At 49.6% G+C, this 21636-nt stretch overlaps 3 protein-coding genes across 6 annotated transcripts in view; all 3 read right to left on the bottom strand.

The window, feature by feature from the left end:
• Positions 1-7054, bottom strand: part of GCN1 (GCN1 activator of EIF2AK4) — a 38449-nt gene extending 31395 nt beyond the window's left edge. For both annotated transcript variants that reach the window (XM_084217542.1, XM_084217543.1), the window contains exons 1-12: positions 7029-7054; positions 5264-5366; positions 4655-4718; positions 3588-3719; positions 2918-3026; positions 2177-2275; positions 1963-2097; positions 1415-1483; positions 1225-1333; positions 751-825; positions 363-491; positions 88-138 (exon numbers count right to left, since the gene is read on the bottom strand). In XM_084217542.1, coding sequence (XP_084073668.1) covers positions 88-138; positions 363-491; positions 751-825; positions 1225-1333; positions 1415-1483; positions 1963-2097; positions 2177-2275; positions 2918-3026; positions 3588-3719; positions 4655-4718; positions 5264-5366; positions 7029-7046 — 1093 coding nt within the window. In that variant the 5' untranslated portion in view covers positions 7047-7054. The remainder of the gene's footprint in view (positions 1-87; positions 139-362; positions 492-750; positions 826-1224; positions 1334-1414; positions 1484-1962; positions 2098-2176; positions 2276-2917; positions 3027-3587; positions 3720-4654; positions 4719-5263; positions 5367-7028) is intronic.
• Positions 7055-7415: 361 nt separating this feature from the next.
• On the bottom strand, positions 7416-10914 carry RPLP0 (ribosomal protein lateral stalk subunit P0). The gene is made up of 8 exons (XM_084217252.1): positions 10903-10914; positions 10603-10706; positions 10039-10214; positions 9854-9941; positions 9454-9600; positions 8811-8996; positions 8021-8161; positions 7416-7649 (listed from the first exon to the last, which is right to left on the bottom strand). Exons 2-8 carry the CDS (start codon positions 10654-10656, stop codon positions 7485-7487), a joined length of 957 nt encoding a protein of 318 aa, XP_084073378.1. The 5' UTR covers positions 10657-10706; positions 10903-10914; the 3' UTR covers positions 7416-7484.
• Positions 10915-11142: 228 nt separating this feature from the next.
• Positions 11143-21636, bottom strand: part of PXN (paxillin) — a 45098-nt gene continuing 34604 nt past the window's right edge. Inside the window, exons 9-15 of one of the 3 annotated variants that reach the window (XM_084216957.1) lie at positions 21155-21562; positions 20475-20555; positions 18211-18381; positions 17693-17866; positions 17064-17145; positions 16568-16716; positions 11143-14612 (exon numbers count right to left, since the gene is read on the bottom strand). In XM_084216957.1, coding sequence (XP_084073083.1) covers positions 14346-14612; positions 16568-16716; positions 17064-17145; positions 17693-17866; positions 18211-18381; positions 20475-20555; positions 21155-21562 — 1332 coding nt within the window. In that variant the 3' untranslated portion in view covers positions 11143-14345. Of the gene's footprint in view, positions 14613-16567; positions 16717-17063; positions 17146-17692; positions 17867-18011; positions 18080-18210; positions 18382-20474; positions 20556-21154; positions 21563-21636 lie in introns of those variants that run through there. The other 2 variants (XM_084216959.1, XM_084216958.1) reach the window with 2 other exon arrangements.

Here is a 21636-nt window from a genome sequence, read left to right as displayed (position 1 = left end):
AATCCTAAATGCTGAGGTACAGATCCCTTCCATTCAGCCTTCTGCTCAATTTCTTCCACCAGAGAAGCTTTCTTCCAGGACCCTCACCTGAAAGGACACTCATCTTCTGAGCAACAACTGTCAGCTTCCCCTCTGAGCCTGCCAACAAGAAACACAAAGGTGACATTTGATTACAGGCAACGGCTCTGTGTTACCTCAAGAATCTCCTCCAAAACTCCAAAGCTTGCCCCATTATCCCTGATCCAGGCTGAGCCACCCCTTCCATACAGGCAGTAAAAGAGAACAGAAAATACAATACAAAAAACTTCTTGAGGCTGTCAATCCTTGATTCATCCCCACTGCTTATCCTACAATTTACTCACCCCCTAAGATGGCAAAAAGGTGCCTGCCCAGCGACTCCACAGCCGAAGGATCGCTGCACTGCCGAGCCAAGTTCTTTAATGCCACAACTGCTTCATCCATCAGCTGCACACTGTTGGATTTCAGATGACCTAGAAAATAACACATGAGCCACGAGATCCTTATGACAACCTGCATAAAACCAGCAAGTAAGGATTATCTTTACATGTGGCTTAATGCAGCTTCTGGAACCATCATGTGAACTATTCCAGTTCCAATTTACAGCATCATCCACCCTCCCACCTAAAACAACCTTTTCACTAGCAGTAAAGCTGTTGTAGGTACAGTCAAAAAGTTGCAGAAAGCTTTTATTCTGAATTCATCATTCCCTCCAGAAGTGAGAGTACTTACTGGCCAGTCCTTTCACAATGTCAAGAGCATACTGGCTAAGATCCAGGTTCACAGATACGAGCAAGCAAGAGATTGCTGACAACATAAGAGATAAAAACAGTTACTTCACAAAATGTAATATGCCATTAGCATTTTAATACACTCTTCCCCACAGTTCACATCAAGAGCAGACAGGTTAGTAAAGAGTAGGAATTAAAAAACCCTACTGAAATTGATGCCTAGTGAACAGAATAATTCAGGATTATTCTTAGCACTCAGCTCTGAAATCCTGTCCTCAGTGCAAACAGCAGCTATCATATACCCTGACATTTGGGATCACACCACAAATGCTGCTTCTCCACATCTAACCCTTGATGCCAAACAATCCTACCTGCACTCGGGGACCAAAAGCATAGCCCAGAGTGACACTGCCCCAACAGCTCCAGAGCACTAAGGATTTAGGCTCTTAGAGCAGTGAAGAGGTGGCAGACTCACTTTCAGTGACATTCTCAGGGCTCCGCAGCAGGGATTTCTGCAGAGTTGGCAAAACAGAGTCCTTGAATTCGGCGTGGGACACGTAGCGAAGCAGCGGAGAACAGCTGTCCTGCAAAGGGGACAGGGCACTCAGCACAGGGCAGTGCTGCCTGTGGGACAACATCACAAGCAGCTCTAAACACTGTCTCACCAGCACATGCTTCTGAGGCTTTGTCTTGCTCATAAGGATGGTCTTCAAGTAGAAATCCAGGAGAGCACTCTGAGCAAGCAGAAACACCAGATTACAGCCACGTCTCAACCTGTACTTAGCTCCTGGCACACCGTCAGGTACCAAGCTGGACATCCCATCTCCTCCTCCTCCTCTGAAAGCTTTCCTTCCACCCTCACATGAGCCAGTCAAGCAGAGACCAGTGCTCCCTGCTCTACCCTGAGCCCAACACTCAAACTGCACTGAGAGCTACATGCTGCCTGTCATTCCCACAACAGGGACAAGGCAGGAAGCTGTTTGTTGGACATCCACAGAAATGCACAGCAACACCAAACAGCCACATATCTGGCACCTCCTCTCTAAACACTCCCCAGCTGTTTCAGTCAGAAGTGCAGGACTACTGAATTGACAGACAGTGAAACCAGGGCAGAAGTTAAGTACCAGCCTCACTAAGACATTTACAGTCGTTTCTTCATGATAACAAATGATGCTTGTTATTCTCCCAAAAAAAAGCTGTACAACAGATTTACCTTGTATCGTTTAATAATATCCATCTCCTTCTGGGCTGTGCAAAACTGCACCACAAGTCCCAGCATTGCAGCATAACTCTGGTTTGGTTCAAGCCCAAGAATGACAGATAGGTACTGATCCACCAGATCCTGGTTCTTAAGAGGAAAAAAGCAAGGCACGTTAACACTGCAGAACAGAACAGCTGTAGAATATGGCACATCATGTAAGCATCACCTCTTTCCACAGCCTGTTCAACTTCTTCACAGCCCCATCCACCGCCTGCTTGTGAGAGCCTCCCAGGACTTCCAAAAGGAGCAAACACTGAACCTCCACCTGCCAAAGGCAACAGCCAGAAAAAACTTTGTGCACCTGCTTCTCAGAGAGCTCGTATCAAACAAGATATGCCAAATGTCAATGACAGTCAATGATTAGCTGAATCTGCTTAAGTCTTTAGATCATCTAAGTTCTTCCAACAAGCTGCCTTTGCTTTCATCCCAGACCTCGAACAGAACCATGCCTAACAGTTTTGGAAACACAGAAAACAGATTACATCTCTTCTTAAAATCTGTTCCAGCTATATCCCAGTGTGCTATAAGCACTGTCACACGTTTGTGTAAAGGAAGTGAAAAGAAAGGAAAAGCTTTATAACAGTATCATACAGAGATATTTCAAGGGAGGCACAAGGACTTCAGGTCACACTGCAGATGCCCCTCAGAGGCACCAGCACCCATCTCTGTATGCAGAGCAACTGCACAGGTGCAAGACTGCCCCACTCATGCTTTATACACCTTCTGCTTTCTCCAGGGGAACAGGAGAGAGGTCACAATACACCAAACCTCCCTTAAACCTGGATTCTAACTTGGTGTTTTCAGTTAAATTCAGAATTGTTTGCAACACTGCAGCAACTTAAACGCATTAGAAATATTTAAGTCTATATCTGTGATGGGATATTTCTCCAAACCTTAAAGAACCTACCAGTTTTTTCCATGTTTCTCCCTGTCTCTTGTCAGGTGTTGGAAAGACTGTGCGTACAAGCAGGCATGTCCAGGAGAGTGCCAGCAGAGCTGCAGATCCACTGCTCTTACTGTTGTACAAACATGAGAGGGAGGTAAATCTACAGTTCCCAGGACATAACTTACACCTACTAGACATTACAGACCTGTTTTGCCCAAATTAGAACAGCACCTGACTGTCAAGCAATTTTATCACACAAAAATGCAGCTAAAGCCTTAGTTTTTACAGAAATAATCAGCTCTCAGAAGGTGGTTGTTTCAGCTCTGGTTTCACACTCAAAGCTTCCAAATGGCACATGAGGCAGCTGAACATTTAACAGGTGATGAAATTCCCTTTCCTAGTAATTTTGGAGATTGTTTCTTGAAATAGTTTGTTCCTCATCTCTCCAGACCCGAGGTTTAACAAAGGCTAAAGTGTAACTCAGCCCCAATCCACCAGCAGTTATACCAGGATATTCCCTCTGCTTTCCCAGAAGACATGGAAGAGGTAAGAGAGAAACATCTGAACAGCATTAAGAGCTTTGTCTCTAAAGGCTTTCTTTTAACACCTCTGCCAAGCAGCAGCAGAAGCCTCATGCTGAACAGGAGGAACTGCCAGCAACTCAGAACTGCTTCTGCACAAGGCGACTCACCTGGGCACCGCAGCCCTGCCGCCGATCCCTGAGGACTGCAGCGAGTGCAGCAGGTTCCTGGCCGTGGCCTCAGGCTGGGACTCTGCGAGCTGCTGCAGGGCCAGCTGCAGGGCCCTGCGCGACGCCGCGTCCCTGCGACAAACACGCGTCAGGAACGGCCGAACCCGCCACGCCGCACCTCACCACCCCTGCACCACACCAAGGGCTCTGCCTTCTCACTTCAGCAGGCAGCCTAATAACTATTTTATCCTTGCTGTTCTGCACAGTGGAGAAGTTGTTATCATAGACCTCCATTCCCTTCTTCAAGTGACAGCAGTGTGGAGGCCCTCCAGCAGATTTGGGTTCTGAACAGCTCCTCTACAACACACCATGATTTAATCCCACCTAAAGTTTTCTAAAACACAGCTCTGTCTTGCTTCAAAAGGACATGCGTGTTCATTCTTGCAAACTGAACCACAGGATTAAAGTTTTAATTTCAAAATTAAAGATGAAATGCAAGGCAAATATTGTAGAACTTTTAAATGTCAATCCTTCCCTGTGAATGCAATTACAAGATGACATTTTTTGATGTCACATTCATTTCTGTGACACTGCATGCTAACACTTCCAGATGCTCCAGACCAATTTAACTACTAAATACTGATAGATTATATAATACAGCTTTTGCACATCAATTTACTTGTGGCCATGATATTTTATGAAAAATCCTTTTACTAGAATTTTTTCTCCTGAGAAGCTGAGACACCTCAGAGGAAAAGAAAAACAATGATTATCTGCTGCTGTGGATCTTTGATTGGTCCATGTTGGTTGTTTCTAATTAATGGCCAATTACAGTCAGCTGGCTTGGACTCTCTGAAAGTCACGAGCTTTTGTTATCATTTAATTCCTTCCTTTCCTAGCCTTCTGATGAATCCTTTCTCTATTCTTTTAGTATAGTGTTAATATATAATTCACTTTTAATATAATATATATCATAAAATAATGAATCAGCCTTCTGAAACATGGAGTCAGATCCTCATCTCTTCCCTTGTCCTGATTCCCCTGTGAACACCACCACATTTACTCACCGGTATCGATGCAGAGTAAGGCAGAAGAGTTTGCAAAGGCCTTTCACTGCACCTTCTGGGAGATCTGTAACAATGTATTTCAAAATACTTCTTCATAAATCACTGAGCTCCTGATCTTTCACACAAACACAATTCACTTTATGACTGAAATCAGTAAAATGCTTGCATCTATGAAATTGCTTGCAAGAATCACAGTAAAAGTTTGCTCTTTCTATACATTTTATGTGTATTTTTACAAATAATGGTATAACTGGAACATGTGAAACACAGTTATCTTCAGAAAATGAGAGAAATAAGTTTAAAAAATTTGCTTCAGTTGTTTTATTAAGACCATCTGTAATCTTCCACACTCCCCATCTCTATACATGTGTGTATCCAAATATTCCATATGTACTAAAAGAACAAGCCAAGAGTCATGAAAGAAACTCAAGTGATACACTATATGAAGAAAGACCCACAAACCCCACACTTGGAATTAACCCTGTGATTGAGCACTGGCTCAAAACACTGCCAGCCTCTCCCTAAATAAATACTCCTCACACAGCCCTTTGAAACAAAACATTTTAACATTCTCCTCAGGTAAGCAGAACAGTGCTCCCAAGCTTTTACCTTTCCCAGAAATGCATTTTCCCAGCTCACTGAGGATCTCTCTCCGCTCCTTCACGCTGGCTGTAGTTACTTTCACTGCAAACCGCTTCAGTGTGTCAGAAATCTAAAACCACAAAGCACAAAAAACACCAGACTGCCTTTGATATCAACCCACAGAACATAAACCAGGGCAAGCAGAACATGTCACTTGCTGCCACATGACCTCTTAGTGCCCAAAAGTGAGCATCCACCATCTCACCCACCAAGGAAGGGTCACTGTGCTTCACACACTGTGAAACTCCTTCCCCAGGACTGAGGGATGACTGCTCTCCAATTATCTGTGCTTTCATGCTCTGATGCACTTACCCCTCTAAAAGTAACACAGAGTAAGAACTGGGACCCATAATCTGGAGTACAGGACCTTTCAAAGCAAAAACCAGTAACTTCCAGAATTCAAAGGAGCTTCTCCCTGTATGTTATCTCCTGAAATCCAGGTAGTCTTGAAGGGGCACTCAAACTGCAGACAACCCAGGGAGACCTACACACCAGGTTTTCTGCATTTACATAAAGCAAGGCACAGCTCTCTAGGAAAGGCTTTTGAAATCCAGCTCTTAAACTGAGCAGCTTTATATCATCTTTCCGAAAGGCAGAGCATGTCTTTAGAAACTCACAGAAAACTGTTCCTTCAGTTTTCAGTCTTTTTCAAAGAGCTCATCAGAGCTGCTTTCAGTGAAGCTTTTTGCCTACACGCCGGAAGGCTGATCCTGTACAGTGGCTTCCTGGCCTTTCAAGTCTATCCACACCTTCCTGAGACTGGCACCTTTCACACCCACAAGTACCCTTAAAAGCTGGCTGGAAGTAGGGCTGCACCTCTGAACAGTAAGGTTGGGTTGAGCTGCAAAGGATGACCAGCAACGTCACTGAAACCAGAACCAAACGAACCAGCTGCTGTTATGGACCTGCTCTTCTCTGAAAGCTTTCAACTACATGAGTTCATCATATGCAAACTCAAACCAAGCTGCACTTACTCATGCTGCTTAATGACGAGCAGGGGAATGTGCAGACATGAAAAACATGTTAAAATTACCTTAAGTCTAGAAGTGAAAAATATAAATTATGTTTAACACTACAGGATCTCACCAGCATCTCATTGACTTACACAAACTGCAAAACCTTGACTACCCACCGAGTCTCCACCGAAAAGCTACTGGGACAGGCTTCACCAGTTTATTTCTATTTTTATTTTTTAGGACGTTTATGTACACATTATACAGCCAGCATACCAGCAATGCTTCTGCAAACAAATACAGAGAACAAAGGCAGTATTTGTACAAGTAAGGACCTGATGCTGAGCAGACTGGGATTTGCTCTGGGAACATCCCAAGCCCCTCGGGATGAAGCCGGCGGTCCCGCAGCCGGGGCAGAGGCGCGGTCAAACCGCGGCCAGGCGGGGCGAGCCGGGAACAGCCGCACACGGCGCCGCAGCCGGGCGGAACGCGACTTGTGCCGGGCCTCCGTCGGGCCGGGCCGGGCCCGGTCGCCCCCGCAACGCCCGGGTTCCCCGGCGGCGGCCCCTTCCCGCGGGCCGGGCACGGCGCGGTGCGGGCGGCTCGGCGGGGCCCGCCCCGGCTGCCACGTCCCCGGGCGGCTTCGGGTGCCGGGCCGGGCCCCGCAGCCGGGCTGAGAGCGTGGCGGGGAGCGAGCGGAACGAGGCACGGCCCCGGGCGCAGCCCCCGCCGGTCTCCCCTGCCCGTGCCGGACCCTGCGCGGCCCGTCCCGCACTCACCTGCGTGTCGGCCGCCATCGCTCCACCGCGACCCCGGAACCGGTAGCGGCTTCCGGGGCGGGCCCGGCGCTACGGCGATGGGCGCTGCCCGCCCGTCCCGGGAGCCCCGGCCGCGCCGCGCGGGGTATCGGAACGGGACGGGACGGATGGGCGGCTGCACCGCCCGATGTGCTGCGGGCAAGGCCTGTGCTCGGCCCGGCCGGAGAGATCTGCGCTGCGGCCCCGAGAACAATTGCTCCCCTGCAGCACCCGGGGCCGGGGCACAACCGCTCCCCTGCCGTGCCCCGGCCCGAGAACAACCATCGCCCTGGAGCGCAGGGCCCCTCGGGTTACACCTTTCCCAAACCCCAGCTGATACGGAGACTACACCATCGATGCAGGCACACATGAAGGTGTAAAATAGCTTTTTATTTCTCCCATCGGGCCAACTCTGACAGAGGCAGAGGGTGGCTGCTGTTAGTCAAAGAGACCAAATCCCATGTCCTCGTCAGACTCCTCCGACTCCTCCTTTGCTGCCTCCTTCGCTGGAGCAGCTGCAGCAGCAGCAGCAGGTGCAGCTGTTTCAGCCACCACAGGCATAGCTGCCACAAAAGCTGAGGGGTCTGCCAGGAAGGCCTTCACCTGTAAAAGCAGGGGGAAAAAGTGTAAATGCACAGGGAACAAAACATTTTGCAGGACTGAACCTTTGCAATGGTAAAGGCAGCACTTGCAGCTTGCCAGAATCCAAACAGGTCCACTTCTCAGTAGCAGATATGAAGAACCAAAGACATTTCAGCTAAGCTTTCAGCCCCAAAGAAGGAACCCCAGGTAAATCAGCTTTCTCCTGCCACTTGTACACAAGATACGGAATGAAACAAGTGCCCCTTCTCCAGACACACCCCACACACAGGTGTGTCCCAGTCCTCTCAAACCAGGGGACGTGCTGTGAATGTGCCTGGCTGTACTTCTAACAGAGTAAGAGGCTCTCTGCAGAGCTCAGAGCCAGCCATTACCTTTTCAGCCAGTGGGAAGGTGTAGTCAGTCTCCACAGCCACGGCCAGGACACGCTTGTACCCATTGATGATGGAGTGAGGCACGGACGCGATGGTCGGGTACCCAATTTGCAGACAGATGCTGGCAACATTACGCACACCCTGCAGAGAGACAGACTTGTGTTTCTGTGGTCTGAGAAATAACCTAGGAATCATAGCAGAGGATTGCCAGATGACAGCTTTTACACTGCCAACAGAAAGGAAAGCATGCAATGCACACGGGTAACAGCTCCAGTGAAATCAAGGCATCAATATTTAAATATCACTGATCTCTGCTCTCTGGTAACCAGTGACAGGACCTGAGAGAACAGCATACAGCTCTGTCAGGGGAGTTTTAAGTGGAATAATGAGAAAAAGTTCTTCCCCCAGAGGGTGGTGGGGCACTGAACAGGCTCCCCATGGAATGCTCATGGCCCCCTGGCTGCCAGAGCTCAAGAAGCATTTGGACAATGCTCGAGGGCACAGGGTAGGATTGCTGGCGTGTCCTGTGCAGGGCCAGAAGCTGGACTTGATGATCCTTGTGGGGCCGTTCCAATTCAGGATATTCCACGATTTTAACTGGCCCCAAATGATTTCTGAAGCAGATTCAGATGAAGAATCCTACAGGAAGGTACTCCCTGACACACATTTTCTCTAGGAAACCAGGGAGAGCCCCTGGCTCTGCAGGACCTCATGGAAAATACCAGACAGGACACTTTGTTCTGGCAGTGCTGGCTCCCAGAGCAGCGAGGGACAGGGCTGTGGCACTTACCTCCAGAAAGCGCTTGTGCAAGGTCTCCTCAGTGATGTCCAGCACTTCAGGGTTGTAAATGCTGCCATTATCAAAGACCTGCTGGATCACCAACCCGAAGGAGAATGGGGAGATGTTCAGCATGTTGAGCAGGGTGGCTTCGCTGGCACCCACTTTGTCTCCAGTCTTGATAAGCTGCACATCGCTCTGAGGAGATCAGAGAAAAGGAGTGAATACACACCAAGAAATTCCAGCACATCAAAGCAGTGGGACACAAATGCAGACAGTGGAACTGGAGGAGCAAATGAGCACAACCAACACACTCCACATTCAGCTCCACAATCAGAGAAAGCCCCAGACCACATAAACAAGTCCATGTCAGCCAGGAGAAAGGCAGCACCTTTCCTGCATTACCTACAAGTAGCTCACCTGCACATTCCTCTGACAGAGCCTACCCCTGGAAAATGTGATGGAGAACTCCAATCCTCCCACACTGCACACTGAAGCCAAACCAGACACCCTCCTCCACATCCCAAAGTACAATAATCACACTGCTCATACAGTATCTTGGCACTAATGAGAGCTTTGGCCTTCACAGCTCCCTCAGCTGCCACAATCAAGGCCTCCCAGACAAGAACAACTTGAACAACTACAGCTCACTGACCAGAATTTCAATGGTTCCTCTGGAAATCTTTGTGGTGATGCCCAAGGCCTGGAAAAAGGAGGTCTTCTCGGGTCCAAGGCCCGTGTTCTGGGCTGGCACAGTCACATCACAAGGAGCGATGGCACCAGCACGGGCAGCAGCTGGCACCTGAGAGGGGGAAGACGAGAAGCTGCAAGAATGCTCACCTCAGATCTTTTGGGACCACCTCCTCTCTGACATGCTTCTCCAGGAGAGACAGCACCCAGGCACACACAAGTGAGGCAGCTGAACTTAAGCAGTTTGGCTAAGACTGCAAGGGCCAATGCCCAACCCTTGAGGACTTCCTGTCCACCACGAAGACTCAGTTTTATTTTGTGTTCCATCTCAGCATAAACATGCAGTGAGGGCTGATCTCCTTTACCTTGTTAGCCAGCAGCATGTCCCGGATCTCAGTCAGATCCTCCTTAGTGAAGACAAAGCCCACATTCCCACGGATGTGAGGCAGCAGCCTGAAGAAAAGATGACAACCTTCAGTTTTACTCCTTAGACAACTTCCCCTCCTCCAAGACAGAGGACCCAGAAGGGTCTTCAGGCAGCATTACCCACTTTTCTAGAGCAGGGTTATTCTCCAGATGACCACGAATAGCTTTGCGCATCATCGTATTCTTCCCCATCAGCACAACAGCTTTTCCACGCAGGGACATACGGATCTGCTGCATCTGCTTGGATCCCACATTGTCTGCTCCCACAATGAAACATTTTGGGTAATCATCCAGGAGTTGCTATAGCGAAACAAACACTGTTAACTACACCCAAAAAAATCGTAGTAGTACACAGAGCAGCATTAAAACCACAACACATTAAAATGTAAAAAAATCTGTCAGAAGTTTGAGAATGATGACCTCCAAGTGAGGCTGGATGTGCCATATGCTGCATCTTTCAGTCAGCCATAGAGTCACATCCCTGAACAAGTCTGCAAGCGCAACGGCAAATGCTCAGGAGGCCTGATCGGGACTATCTCACATCTCTTCCTAGTGCCAGGAACTCGCTAGGACACCCCATAGCACTCACCTATCTCTCTTAAAAACCCCCACAGCCCGGCCCACCCGGTTCCCGCTGCCCCGAGCCTGCCCCGGCAGCGCCCCACGAGGGCTCAGAGCCGACACTCACGATGATTTTCATAAAATAGTTGGACTTCCACGTAGCCCTGTCTTCCCTGGGCATCTCGGCGGTGCTCCAAGGATCGCCCGGTGGGTTTAAAGACGAGCTGAGACCTGCCGGAAAGAAAAGCGGCTCAGGTGGGTCCCCACCCTTCCCTTCTCTCCACCCTGGGGCCCAGCGCTCCCAACCCCATAGCCCGGCCGCGGTCCAGACCCCGATCCCGATCCCGCTCCTGGGTCCCAGTCCGCTCCCCTCAGCGCGGGCCCCCAGCCCCGCCCGGACCCCGGAGCCGCCGCGCCGCGCCCGCACCTCCACGAGGGCTCCGGGAAAGAAGGGCCGCAGGGCGGGCTTGTCTCCTTTTATACTGCGACTCACGACCAATCGCAGAGCGCCGCGGCTCTGCCTGCCCTCAGCCCATTGGCTGTCCTCCGTGTCAATCATCCGCCGCTCTGTGGGAAGCGCGTGACGCCAGCGGAAAGGGGCGAACGGCGCAGGAGAGCGCGCGGCCGGGCGCGCGTCGCCCCCTGGCGGCCGGAGGAGCGCACTGCCCCTCCCTCCTTCCCTCCCTCCCTCAGCCCTGAGGGGCCGCCCGGGCTCCCGTCCCTCACACGCTCGGGGGCGGAAAACAACCGTGACACAGGCGTGACTATAACGGTAAAAATTTTATTGGCGTAACTGCAAGAATTTTAAATGGCGAGAGAAAAAAAAAAAACAAAAAAAGCGGAGTTAGAAGTTTACAAGGGAGGAAAGAATCAAATAATTGTCGACCCAGTAGAGCTTCCCCCAGCCCAGCCCAGACATGATGTGAAAGGCCTTCCCCAGGGGTAGCGCCTGGCCCGGGGGTGCCCACACACACCCTCCCGGAGCACCCCCATAGCCCAACAGCGGCTGTGCTACCCTAAAACCGCACCTGCACGGAACGAACAGGCATTCTGGACACCCACAGCGGCCGCAGCCACCACCAGGCATTATTTGGCAGAGTAGCATCGGTGTGGAATCCCAGCATATCGGACACCAGATGAAGGCAGAAGGTGAGTGTGATATCATCTTGGTTAAGCACTAAGGCCAGAGGAGCCTCCTCTCAGCACCACACAGCCCACAGAGCACCCTGCACCCAGGTGTGCCACAAGTGTCACTGACAAAGCCTCAGCTAGCAGTGAGGTAGGTTAAAGACTCCCCAGACAGAGAAACTGAGGCACAGGATTACACAGGTTGCAGGTGTCACACAAAGTGGCAGTGCCAGAAAGTCTCACCCCTCTCCAGCATCTGCACACAACAGCTGTGTGTTCCCTAAGGGACCATTCCAGAGATAAACACAGGCAGCTTAGGAACATCCATTTTAAGTCAAACAGACTTACAAGATGAAAAGGCAAATGCACAAGGCCTCTTGCCTCAAGAATTTCCCAGAGCTGTGTTCAGCCCAGCTGACACAGCTCCAGTGTTCCCACAGCTCCCTCTGGCCTCACACCCACACACTGAGGTTTGTTTGTTGGGGGAAATCCATGGGACAGTTTCAGTGACCTGAGCAGGGCAGCGCAGCACCGTGACGAGGTTACATGGGACAGTGACCCATGGGTTTCAGGGCTGGTTTCTGACACAGCCACCCCTGGAGCCCTATAATGCACCTGCTGAGCTGCAAACACAACCAGATGCCAACAGCGACAGAGCTGCAGCTCTCTGGAGCAGGAATTCCAAACACCACTCCCAGGGCTGGGATGCCACTGGGAATTTCAGCACAGTGCTTCCCTCTCCACAGCACCCTCCAGCCAGAGACCTAAAAGTGCTTTACCAAACATGAACTAGGTCTCATAATAACCTCACAAATCCAGGCTAAACTGCCCCCATTTGACAGATGGGGAAACTGAGGCACTGTCAGGTTTAGTGACTGGCCCAAAGCTGCACAGCTAGTCAGGAACAGACTCTGTCTCCCGTTTTTTTTCTCAGTCACAAGACCTTTCTTCCACAGAAAGAAAGGAGCCCCTTTCCCAATTAACCCTGTTCTGGTTTCAGGCAGCTGAAGAAGAGAAACCAAGGTAAAAAATCTGAACTCCTTCCTCCATAGCATCATATTAAGACTCACTTTTAACATCGTGGAAGCTGGGCTTTGGGAGAACGGCAGGTGATTCAAATACAGCAGTTTACGGATTATAATAAAAACTGAAATTATACCTTTAGGTGACCCAGAGGAGGAAAAAACACCCCAAATCTATTCACAGTTCACCTGCCTGTGCTAGAGGAAAATAAAATACAAGTCATGTTCCCTTGCCCATAGATTCCAGCCCCTCCCAACCCACAACAAAAAGGAAATATTGAATGTTAGTTAGGCTTAATAAAGCATTGAGATTACAGATGCAGTAAGCCAGCCCAACTGGCACACTGCCTAGAACAGCACAGCTTGATATAAAAGTTGCTTTCTTAAAATCACTTCAAAACCAATTTCTGTATAAGAGGATTAAAAGTAAATTAGATATGAATTCAAAATCAGTGTAGAAATCTACAGTTCTTATCAAAGACAGGATACAGTATTCACTTTGATAGTAAAACTCCAAGTGTGTCATGCACACCTGACCCCCAGGACTCGTTATACCAGTAACAGTCAATATAAAAGGTTATTGCTGTAGCATCTCTCAGTAGAACATGTTTAACAAGAGCACAGAAAAGGAAAACACCAAGGGGCTGATAGGTCTCATTAGCAAACTGGAAGAAGAAAGGATATAAATTTAGGATTTTTTTTTCCCTGGCTTCTTAAACCCTTCCTTCTAGCCACTCATGTGACAGATTCAGGCCCTGATAGATGGGAGAGTTCCAGGCCAGATAAACACACGCACGTCACACTTGTTCACGACAGGGCTGGATGAAAAAGGCTGCTCTAACCTCTCTGCACCTGTGTTTAAAGAAGGGGTGATGCCTCTTCCTCTGCCAGGAGCAGTAGGTGAGGGGAGCAGATTCCCTGAGCTGTCCTGGGTGCCTGTGGAGCTGCATGTCCCCACAGGAGAGCACAACAGTGCTGAGGGATGGTTGGGGCTTACCCCACCTCCTGCTCCAGTGTGCTGAGAAAAGGCATTGAGAAAGGGAGCAACAAACTAGGGAAAAAAAGGAAAAACACCCCACACAGTAACATCTTGATTCCTCTTAATTAGAAAAAGAGTAAGTGGTATTATCTCCTTACAGTGTAATGGAACTGGAGAGACCCTTGCAGGGTCTTGGCTGCCTGTGCTGATGCTCTAGTTTCAGCAAGTCACACACACCATGTAACTCTGTGAAGAGAGCCAGGGTGGCACTAAGGTCACAGGGTGGCCTCACTGTGCTGTCACTCACCCTGCACACGTGCAGGCAAAAGCCTGAGAATGAGGTGTCAAAGCAGAGGGTTGTGTTGTCTGCAAGTGTCACCATTTGCTCAGAGAGCTGACACAGGCTGAAGTGTACTGGCAAAGCCTCCTGCTGCCAGGAGGGGGCTGGGAAAATCTCCCTGTTAGAGCCCTCGAGCTAAGCTCAGCTGTCAGTCACACGCACAGACACACACACACCGTAATGAGGGATCTCAGCCTCTCTCTTCTGAGACACAGCAAGGGCGTTTCCAGTTTAATGGTCCATCTCATCTCTGGATCTACTGCCTCTCCATAGCAGCACTTCCCACCCCCCACCCCCCTCCTCCCCTGCCTGGTAAGGTTCCTAAATCACAGTAATGTTCAGAGAGACAGAACTGCCAAGGGGGTGGCAGAAAGATGCTTGAGCGCCCATCTATAGTGCCTCTAACAGAAGAGCTTGAGGAAGCAGTTCTGGCAGTAGGGCTTGTCATTCTGCTCCTTGAAGGTTCCTTTGTTGAGCTGCTTGAGGCAGAAGGCACAGACAAAGTGTTCTGGGTGGAATTTCTTGCCCATAGCAGTGATGCAGCGTCCTGTGATGGGCTTCTGGCAGCCGGAGCAGAGCGAGCCGCGGCGCTCGTGGTAATGCACCTCGCAGTAGGGCTGCCCGTCGTGCTCGAAGAAGCTGCCGTTGACAAACGGGGTGAAACATTCCTGCAGCAGGAGAAAGCAAAGGGGATAGGTTGTATGAGAAGCTGGGGTGGAGGGGAGGGGCAGCTCTACAAGCATCCTCTGCTCTGTGGCACCGCCCAGCTGTGCTGTGGGCAGGTGAACTGCTGCCTTTCAGCACTGCCCAGTTATCCAGAGCCAAACTCTGTCCATCAGGAAGAGCTTCCAAAAAAAACCTCAGAAATAGACAGATACAGACACAAGCAAGGCAATTAATCAGCTTCTTCGCCCAGCTGGCTTCACTTCTACAAAGAAAATACTATGGATGAGTTATCAGAAGTATCCAGCCAGGAAAAAGGAAAACATTCCTGCCCTGAGATGGGAAACATTGCAGCACTTTTCCCTGTTTTGTTTTTTTTTTTTTCCTCACTTCAGCTTCCCCACAAGGGCAAGCAGAAAAAAAGACCAACAGACTTTCATGCAGCAGAATCCTGAGGAGCATGGGACTGGTTCCAGCTGAGAAAATCAGGCACAATTAATCTTTATGAGTGACCTCTCCAGAATGGCTGGCATTAGGCAGGTACACTCTGCAAAAGATTGTCCAGCCTGAAATATTTCCAGATACACATGGGTCACTGCTGGGAGAAACTGTTTGTTCTATAGTGCTAATGATTTTGAATAGATAAGCAGAGGAGGATACACCAGCTATGGTGCTAAAAAATGTCCAGAGCTGCTCCCTCCCCTCAGCATCAGGCAGCTGAGGACACTTCACTGCAGAACTTGCAACAGAAGCGCCCACTATTCCCACCAGACTGGGGAGACTCCTCTACTTGTAAAAGTGGGAAACTAAGGCAGCAGATTACAGGAGGGAGTTTAGGACATTGCCAGATTTATCAAATATATCAGCAGCAAGACCCAGAGGAGCCAGTTTCCTGAACCCTGGTTTTGCTGTCCTCTTCCCCAGGGAGGATACTAAGTATCACACAGAGCTGGCTCCCAGCATATGGACAAGAGTCCAGCAAACAACATGCAGAGCTATGGGCAGTACCAGGAGAATGCAGCTTGTCTGCAGTGAGTCCAAGACTTTACCAATGCTGACAGTTACTTCAGTAGACAGTCTCTTCCTTCAGTCAGCAGAACAGCTGAAAAGTTTGCTCTGCTTTTGCAGAAACAGGAAGAGAATCACATCTTGTGGCCTGGAAGGAATCTGTTCTGGCCTCACTAATTCAGGCTGCAGTAGGGGGAAGGGAAAACAGAACTGCTTGATAAAGTCTCAATCTCTGCATAAGAAGACATGGCCCCCCCCAGCTCCAGTCAGGCACAGCTTCTGCCTCACTCTGCACACAATTGCAGGAGCCACAGACAGTCCCAACAGGTTGGTGACTGTCTGCTCTGAGCATCACAACAGGAATCAGCAGCTTGTGGTTCTGGCTGCTTGACCTGGTTTCTGCCTTCTCTCCCACTCTAGGAAACAGTGGCTGATTTGGCTCATCTCTTGGGGATGGTAAGAGTTAATATTTGCAATGCTCTCTGAAAGAGTGCCAAGCATTTAATCTGCAGTATTCCTGTTTATTATGCGTGTTGTTGTATGGAGCCTGCCACTATTTCATTGACTTGCATGTTTGTCTGAACAAGGTCACTCTCATTAGTTTACATTTTCAGATGGAGCATGGGAGGAATATCCTCAAAATCTGATTGCTGAGGCAAGTGCTTAGAGAGAAACTTAACTTTTAATTATTTAAAGGTCACAGAAAATATCTCTATCTGTGAGCTGCTGCAGAAGCCCATAGTTAAAGCTGGGAACAGAAAGAGCAAAGCAACTCCAAAGTGTAATATAAACAGAGAACAAGAAGATGTTTGGTTGCTGGCATGTTTTTATGGTGTGGGGCTGGCTGCCCTTCACCACCCCACAGACACCTTACCCCAATATGGGACCAGATGCCTCAGGGTGGAAACAAGAGGGGTCATACAGCAGCAGCAAAGGACCTTGGGTTTCTTACCCGACAGACGAAGCACTCGGGGTGCCACAGGGTGTTCAAGGCAGAGATGTAGTTTTCCAGGATAGCCCGGGCACAGCCTCCACACTTGGGAGCAAACATATCAAAGTAGTCCTTGCGGCAATAGGCTTTGCCATCCTTCTCATGAAATCCTGCCAAAAGAGAGGAGAGGCAAAGGGATCAGCTCCTCATCTTCACCTGTGGCCACACAACCTGTGCAGGGTAACCCACGTGGGTAGGAGCATCCTTCCCCCTGCTAATAAGAGCAGCTAGAGCTGTTTCTTGTTCTGTTCCCTTCCCATCCCAGCAGAGGCATGTTCTTCCTCCCCAGGGAGAAGCCATTATTACTGGCATCATCCTTCCCCCATAAACAGCTCCCTTGGAACTCCAGTAGTTCCCCTGTGATGCCTCAGGCTGTACCCCAGAAGCAGCTCTGCCTCACTCCCTCATCTGCAGTTCAGAGGGGAGATTGCTTTCCCCTTGCATAACCCAGCAATACCTTCAGGTCCAAAGAAAGCTCCACACTGAGCACAGAAAAAGTGTTCAGGGTGCCATGTCCTATCCAAAGCCGTCACCACTTTCTGTTGAGAAGAAAACACAAAGTGCAGGCCATGTAAATGAGTTGGAGGTGAGTAAGGGGGGCTAGAGAGAGGACACATGAATGTTGGTGCTGACAACAGCAAGCATTAAAATAGACTGTCCTTTGGAGAGCAGAGGCAATTTGCCCCTGCCTCTGGCTCACTCAGACTTTCCCACTGCACACTTTTTTTTACCCTAAAAGGATCTTAGGCACTGCGTCCTCCCTTACACAGGGCCCCATCCAGTCCTAAGGACCAGCACTGGTGCCTGTTACCACAGGCTACCAACAACAAAAGCTAAGGAATCATTACCAGAATGATGGAGCAATGTGGGGTTCTGAAGGAACTCCAGCAAAGGTTAGAGGGACCAACTCCACTCACTAGTGTAAGAATTTGACTGTGCCAAGCTGTTTCCCTTTCAAAGGAAGGACAGAACAACTACAGAAATCCCTGAACAAAACCTTTCACCCAGGATACACAGGTGAAGTGGAATTTTAACAGCTAGGCCTGCAGCAATTTGCCAGCACCGTGACTCCCCCAAGGAACTCACATCAAGGATGGGCCCATTGCAGTAGTAGCAGCGAGGAGAGAAGAGGTTGTGATAGTCTTTCTCGCAGTAGGGCTGCCCATCCCGCTCAAAGAAGTTCCGAGAGCCGATCTCCTCCTGGCAGTGGGTGCAGACGAAGTGCTCAGGGTGCCAGGTTTTCCCCATGGCTGTAACTACCTGTTGGGAAAACAGATTTTGGAGAACAACTCTATCTCTCCCTCCCCTAGACCACATGACTAGATACCAGCTGGAGGTCAGCAAGAATGACAAGTTCTACTACTCAAGTGAGCCCTGGACTGGGGTAGCATGAAAACTGAATTACCTATCATCTCAGGAGAGGGCAGTCCCTCAGGGGCAGGGTAGAGGTCACTGGAGGAGCTTACAGCGTACCTAGCCAGTGGATAAATAGAGTACTTCAGTTTCTCCAGCATCTCCAGTCTCTCCAGCCTCACGAAACAGCCCTCCCCATTACTCCCAGCTGCAGCCCAAGGTTCAGCAATGAGGCAGCACCTTCAACTCACCTGCCCAGCAATAGGCTTCTTGCAGGCTCCACAGACACCTTTGGCAACTGTAGCTACACCCAGTTTATTCAGGTCAGACTGAAGACTTCCCAGCATGGTATCCAGCTGACTGCCAGGCTTGGAGGCTGTGGATGGAGGGGAGCTGCTCCCGGCTTTTCCCTGCGCCATGAACTGCAGGTAAGACAAAAACAAATATTGTAAGGTGAATGGTGCTATGCTTATCAGATAAATGCCTGCTGTTACTGCCAGTGACTCCTCTGCAGAGACAGACAGGAGTCAGGTACGCTCTCTGAAGAAGCTGGTGAGAGCCAGGACCAAGTACACACATGTATTCTGACCATGCAGAGACAAGCAGAGAACTGAGATATGTAACAGCACAGCTGTGAACTGAGAATTTGATTTTCTTTCACTGCATATACAGCAACAGTCACCAGCACATCCCAGGCACTGAGTACACTGCTCTCTAAGCCTCTGCCAAAAATCTCCCTTTACCTCATCAGTTCCTGGCCAGCTGACAAAGCAGACGCCATCCAGAGGGCCCCTTCTCCTTGACCTCTCTCCATTCCTATGCTCTTGCTCTCAGTTGTTCTCTCTGATAGAGATGCTCTTCTCTCCCTCATCTCATCTCCCTTTCAGCTAGAAATTTTTCTCCCTTTGCACCACCATCTGCACATCTGTTTGCCAAGTCTCTCTCTCACCCTCAGGTGGTTCTCACACCATGCCTGACCTAAGACTCCCTCCCAGCTGGTTGTTTACCTACAGAGAGGGCAGTGCACCCCGAGCAGACAGGGCTGCTAGGTGTATTGTAGATGGAAATGCATCAGTGGGGGGAAGGGGATTTGGATGCTTGTCTCAGAGGCCGTTTCTGAAACTCACACCACCACAGCACATACGGCTTGGAAAGGCTTCCACAGGAGGGGAGAAATGTTTTACTGAAGTGCATAACTTATAAACAAAGTGTTATGTTCTCCTTGGCCACCACAGCCCCCTTTACAGACAAATCCCAGCGAGGAAATAAGAGATTATTTTAGCTGACTTGGCACTGCCATAGCTACTGTCAGGTTTAGGGACACACAAAGTGGGTTTAGAGCACATTTTCTTTTACTAAAAGAGTAAATTAAAACACACAAAATCTATGTCTATCAACAACCCACCAGCCTGCTGCCAGCATAGCCAAAGGAGCAGGGACATGCTGAAGTCCAAGCCTTGGCAGACCCTGCCCTTCCAGCCACAGGAGGAGCTCTATTCCCTGTCCTGCAGCTGCTTGTCCTTGCAGCTGACCAGTTTATTCAATGATAAATCCTGGTTTCTGCTCGTTTGTATAAACATTCTCATGACATACATGAATTTAGCTGCTTTTACACACACATCCACACACTCCCCAGCCTTGCCTCACACACAGCATGACTCCCAGTGGATCCTAATACACAGCTTTTCCCCTCCACTCTCAACTTATCTCTCCTAGTCCAGCAGCACAGAGCAGCCCCATCACACTGCAGTATCCTCAGCCTAAAACAAACCCTTCACCACACAACACACATTTGCTACCAAAAACTGTTACAGTGACTGTCTCCAAAGCACACACAGAACTGCAAGGATACTCTCACAGAGAGAGACAGCAGGTGTTTGGAGACAAAGCCTGTCCAGAGCCCCAGGATAAAGCCCAGGCTTCCTGCACAGTGCAGCAGGAAGAAAAGGGTTGCACTGTGTGAAAAGAATCACAGCTTCTCTTGCTCTAGTCAGGGGTTATGGCCACGCAGAGCAGGCACAGATGCCACACACAAGTGATAAATACCATCCAGGGAGAAAGGAGATGAGGTGAATTCAACATGTAGCAACAGAGGACTTCACCCTTGTAGTGACCTGGAGGGACCACACAGTCCTCCCAGTCACAGCTGACCCCAGAGCAGGTACAAACACCTGTGCACACCTCCATTTCTAGCTGGCCTGCCCATCCAGCCCTCTCGACAGCTCACAAATGAGACCCCACCTGAAAGAGTTTGTTTCCACCTCCTGTACATAATGCATGCTGTTTGTAAGGGGCACTCAGCACATCATCCTCATGCAAAAGCCCTTCAAACTCCCACCCTTCACCCCGAGATCTGCCATCACTCAAGGTCAGAACGGAGCTCTATGAGTAGCAAACCATGCAATACAGAATATTATCCACATTAACAGTGCTGGGAGCTGCAGGAGCAGATCCCAGCACACTCATCAACCAGAAGAGCACACACCATGCTGAGGAAACAGAAAGGGGATCCTGCCTTGTCAGGGGCTGTGAGGCCCTGGCGTGCAGGAGCAGCCAACAGACTGGCACTGCGGACTAGGGGAGGAGCAGAGGTCACCTGGAAAGTACAACAGGTCAAGATGCAGAGATGTTTCTTGCTCACTGTTTTAGAGCTGCCTGTACACTAACACTGCACTGCACATATATGCTAAGACTCCCCACCACCCTGGAGCTACAGCCCTTCCCTGGCAGGAGATGCATAATCGAGGTCTTGACCATGCCATCTCCTCCCCCAAATCCACTCATACAGTGGACACCTGCCTAAAAGGGCACACACGGGAAGGACTGCTGAGTTGCTCCTTCCAGTATGCATGTTCTGCCTTCTTTTACTCCCCCCACTTCAGAGAGATTGTGGCAGGGAGAGCTACAGACTGTGTTTCAGAGTTACCTTCTTATTCTCAGAGGGAAATGAGAGTCCCTGTTGTATGAAGAGCCTGTCAGGACACACAGGACCCACATATCCCAGCCAGTTATTGCACAGGCATGTACTATGCAGCACTACAGCTGGGATTAGATATTGTCCATGAGTCCTCCCTCCCATCCAGCAGTTCATACCAGCCTTTACCTGGACACTGTATCTACTGAGCTGTCAAATTACAAGCAGTAGGTGGATTGGAAAACACTGCTAAAAACACAAATCAGAATAGAGAGGCCTGCCTGCATTTCTGGGAAGAAAACTTCATCTTCAGTCTGACAGCCAACAGAGACAACTGCCTTGGTGCTAGGAGTCCAGGTTTGAGCAGAACAGGAATGTTTGGGATCTTCATTAGGAGGAGTGCCCACAACAGAAACCTCATGATAATCACTATCAGAAGCTTCCCACTGGAAGAGAGGCTGGGGAGCCAAGCTGAAGGAAGAGGAAGGGACTGGACTAGGAGCTGGGGTAGATGATTCATGGGAAGGCTGAGGTGGGAGTGAGAGAAGAGGTGCAGGGCCAGAGGCAGGAGAAGGAGCAGCATTAGCAGGGACTATCTTTGCAGCTTCTTTGGAAGGCTGGAGCTGGGAGGAGACTGGAACAGAGATTTTCCTCCTGGAGAGGAGCGGGGATTCTGGAGGAAAAACCACCTAGAAAGACACGGAAGAAGAAGAAAGGTGAATAAATAAAGAGGAACCAACAAGCACTTCCTTTAACAGGAAGG

Source organism: Fringilla coelebs, assembly GCF_963513975.1.
Source record: "Fringilla coelebs genome assembly, chromosome: 17".
NCBI classification, from domain to species: domain Eukaryota; kingdom Metazoa; phylum Chordata; class Aves; order Passeriformes; family Fringillidae; genus Fringilla; species Fringilla coelebs.
This window is presented reverse-complemented; position numbering and strand designations above follow the sequence as displayed.

What these genes read in the sequence shown, in the direction of transcription:
- RPLP0 (XM_084217252.1), bottom strand. Translation starts at nt 10,656, where the DNA reads ATGCCCAGGGAAGACAGGGCTACGTGGAAGTCCAACTATTTTATGAAA. An exon ending in ACTATTTTATGAAAATCATC is followed by an intron (nt 10,215 to 10,602) that starts GTGAGTGTCGGC and finishes GTTTCGCTATAG; the next exon opens with CAACTCCTGGATGATTACCC. An exon ending in AATAACCCTGCTCTAGAAAA is followed by an intron (nt 9,942 to 10,038) that starts GTGGGTAATGCT and finishes TCTTTTCTTCAG; the next exon opens with GCTGCTGCCTCACATCCGTG.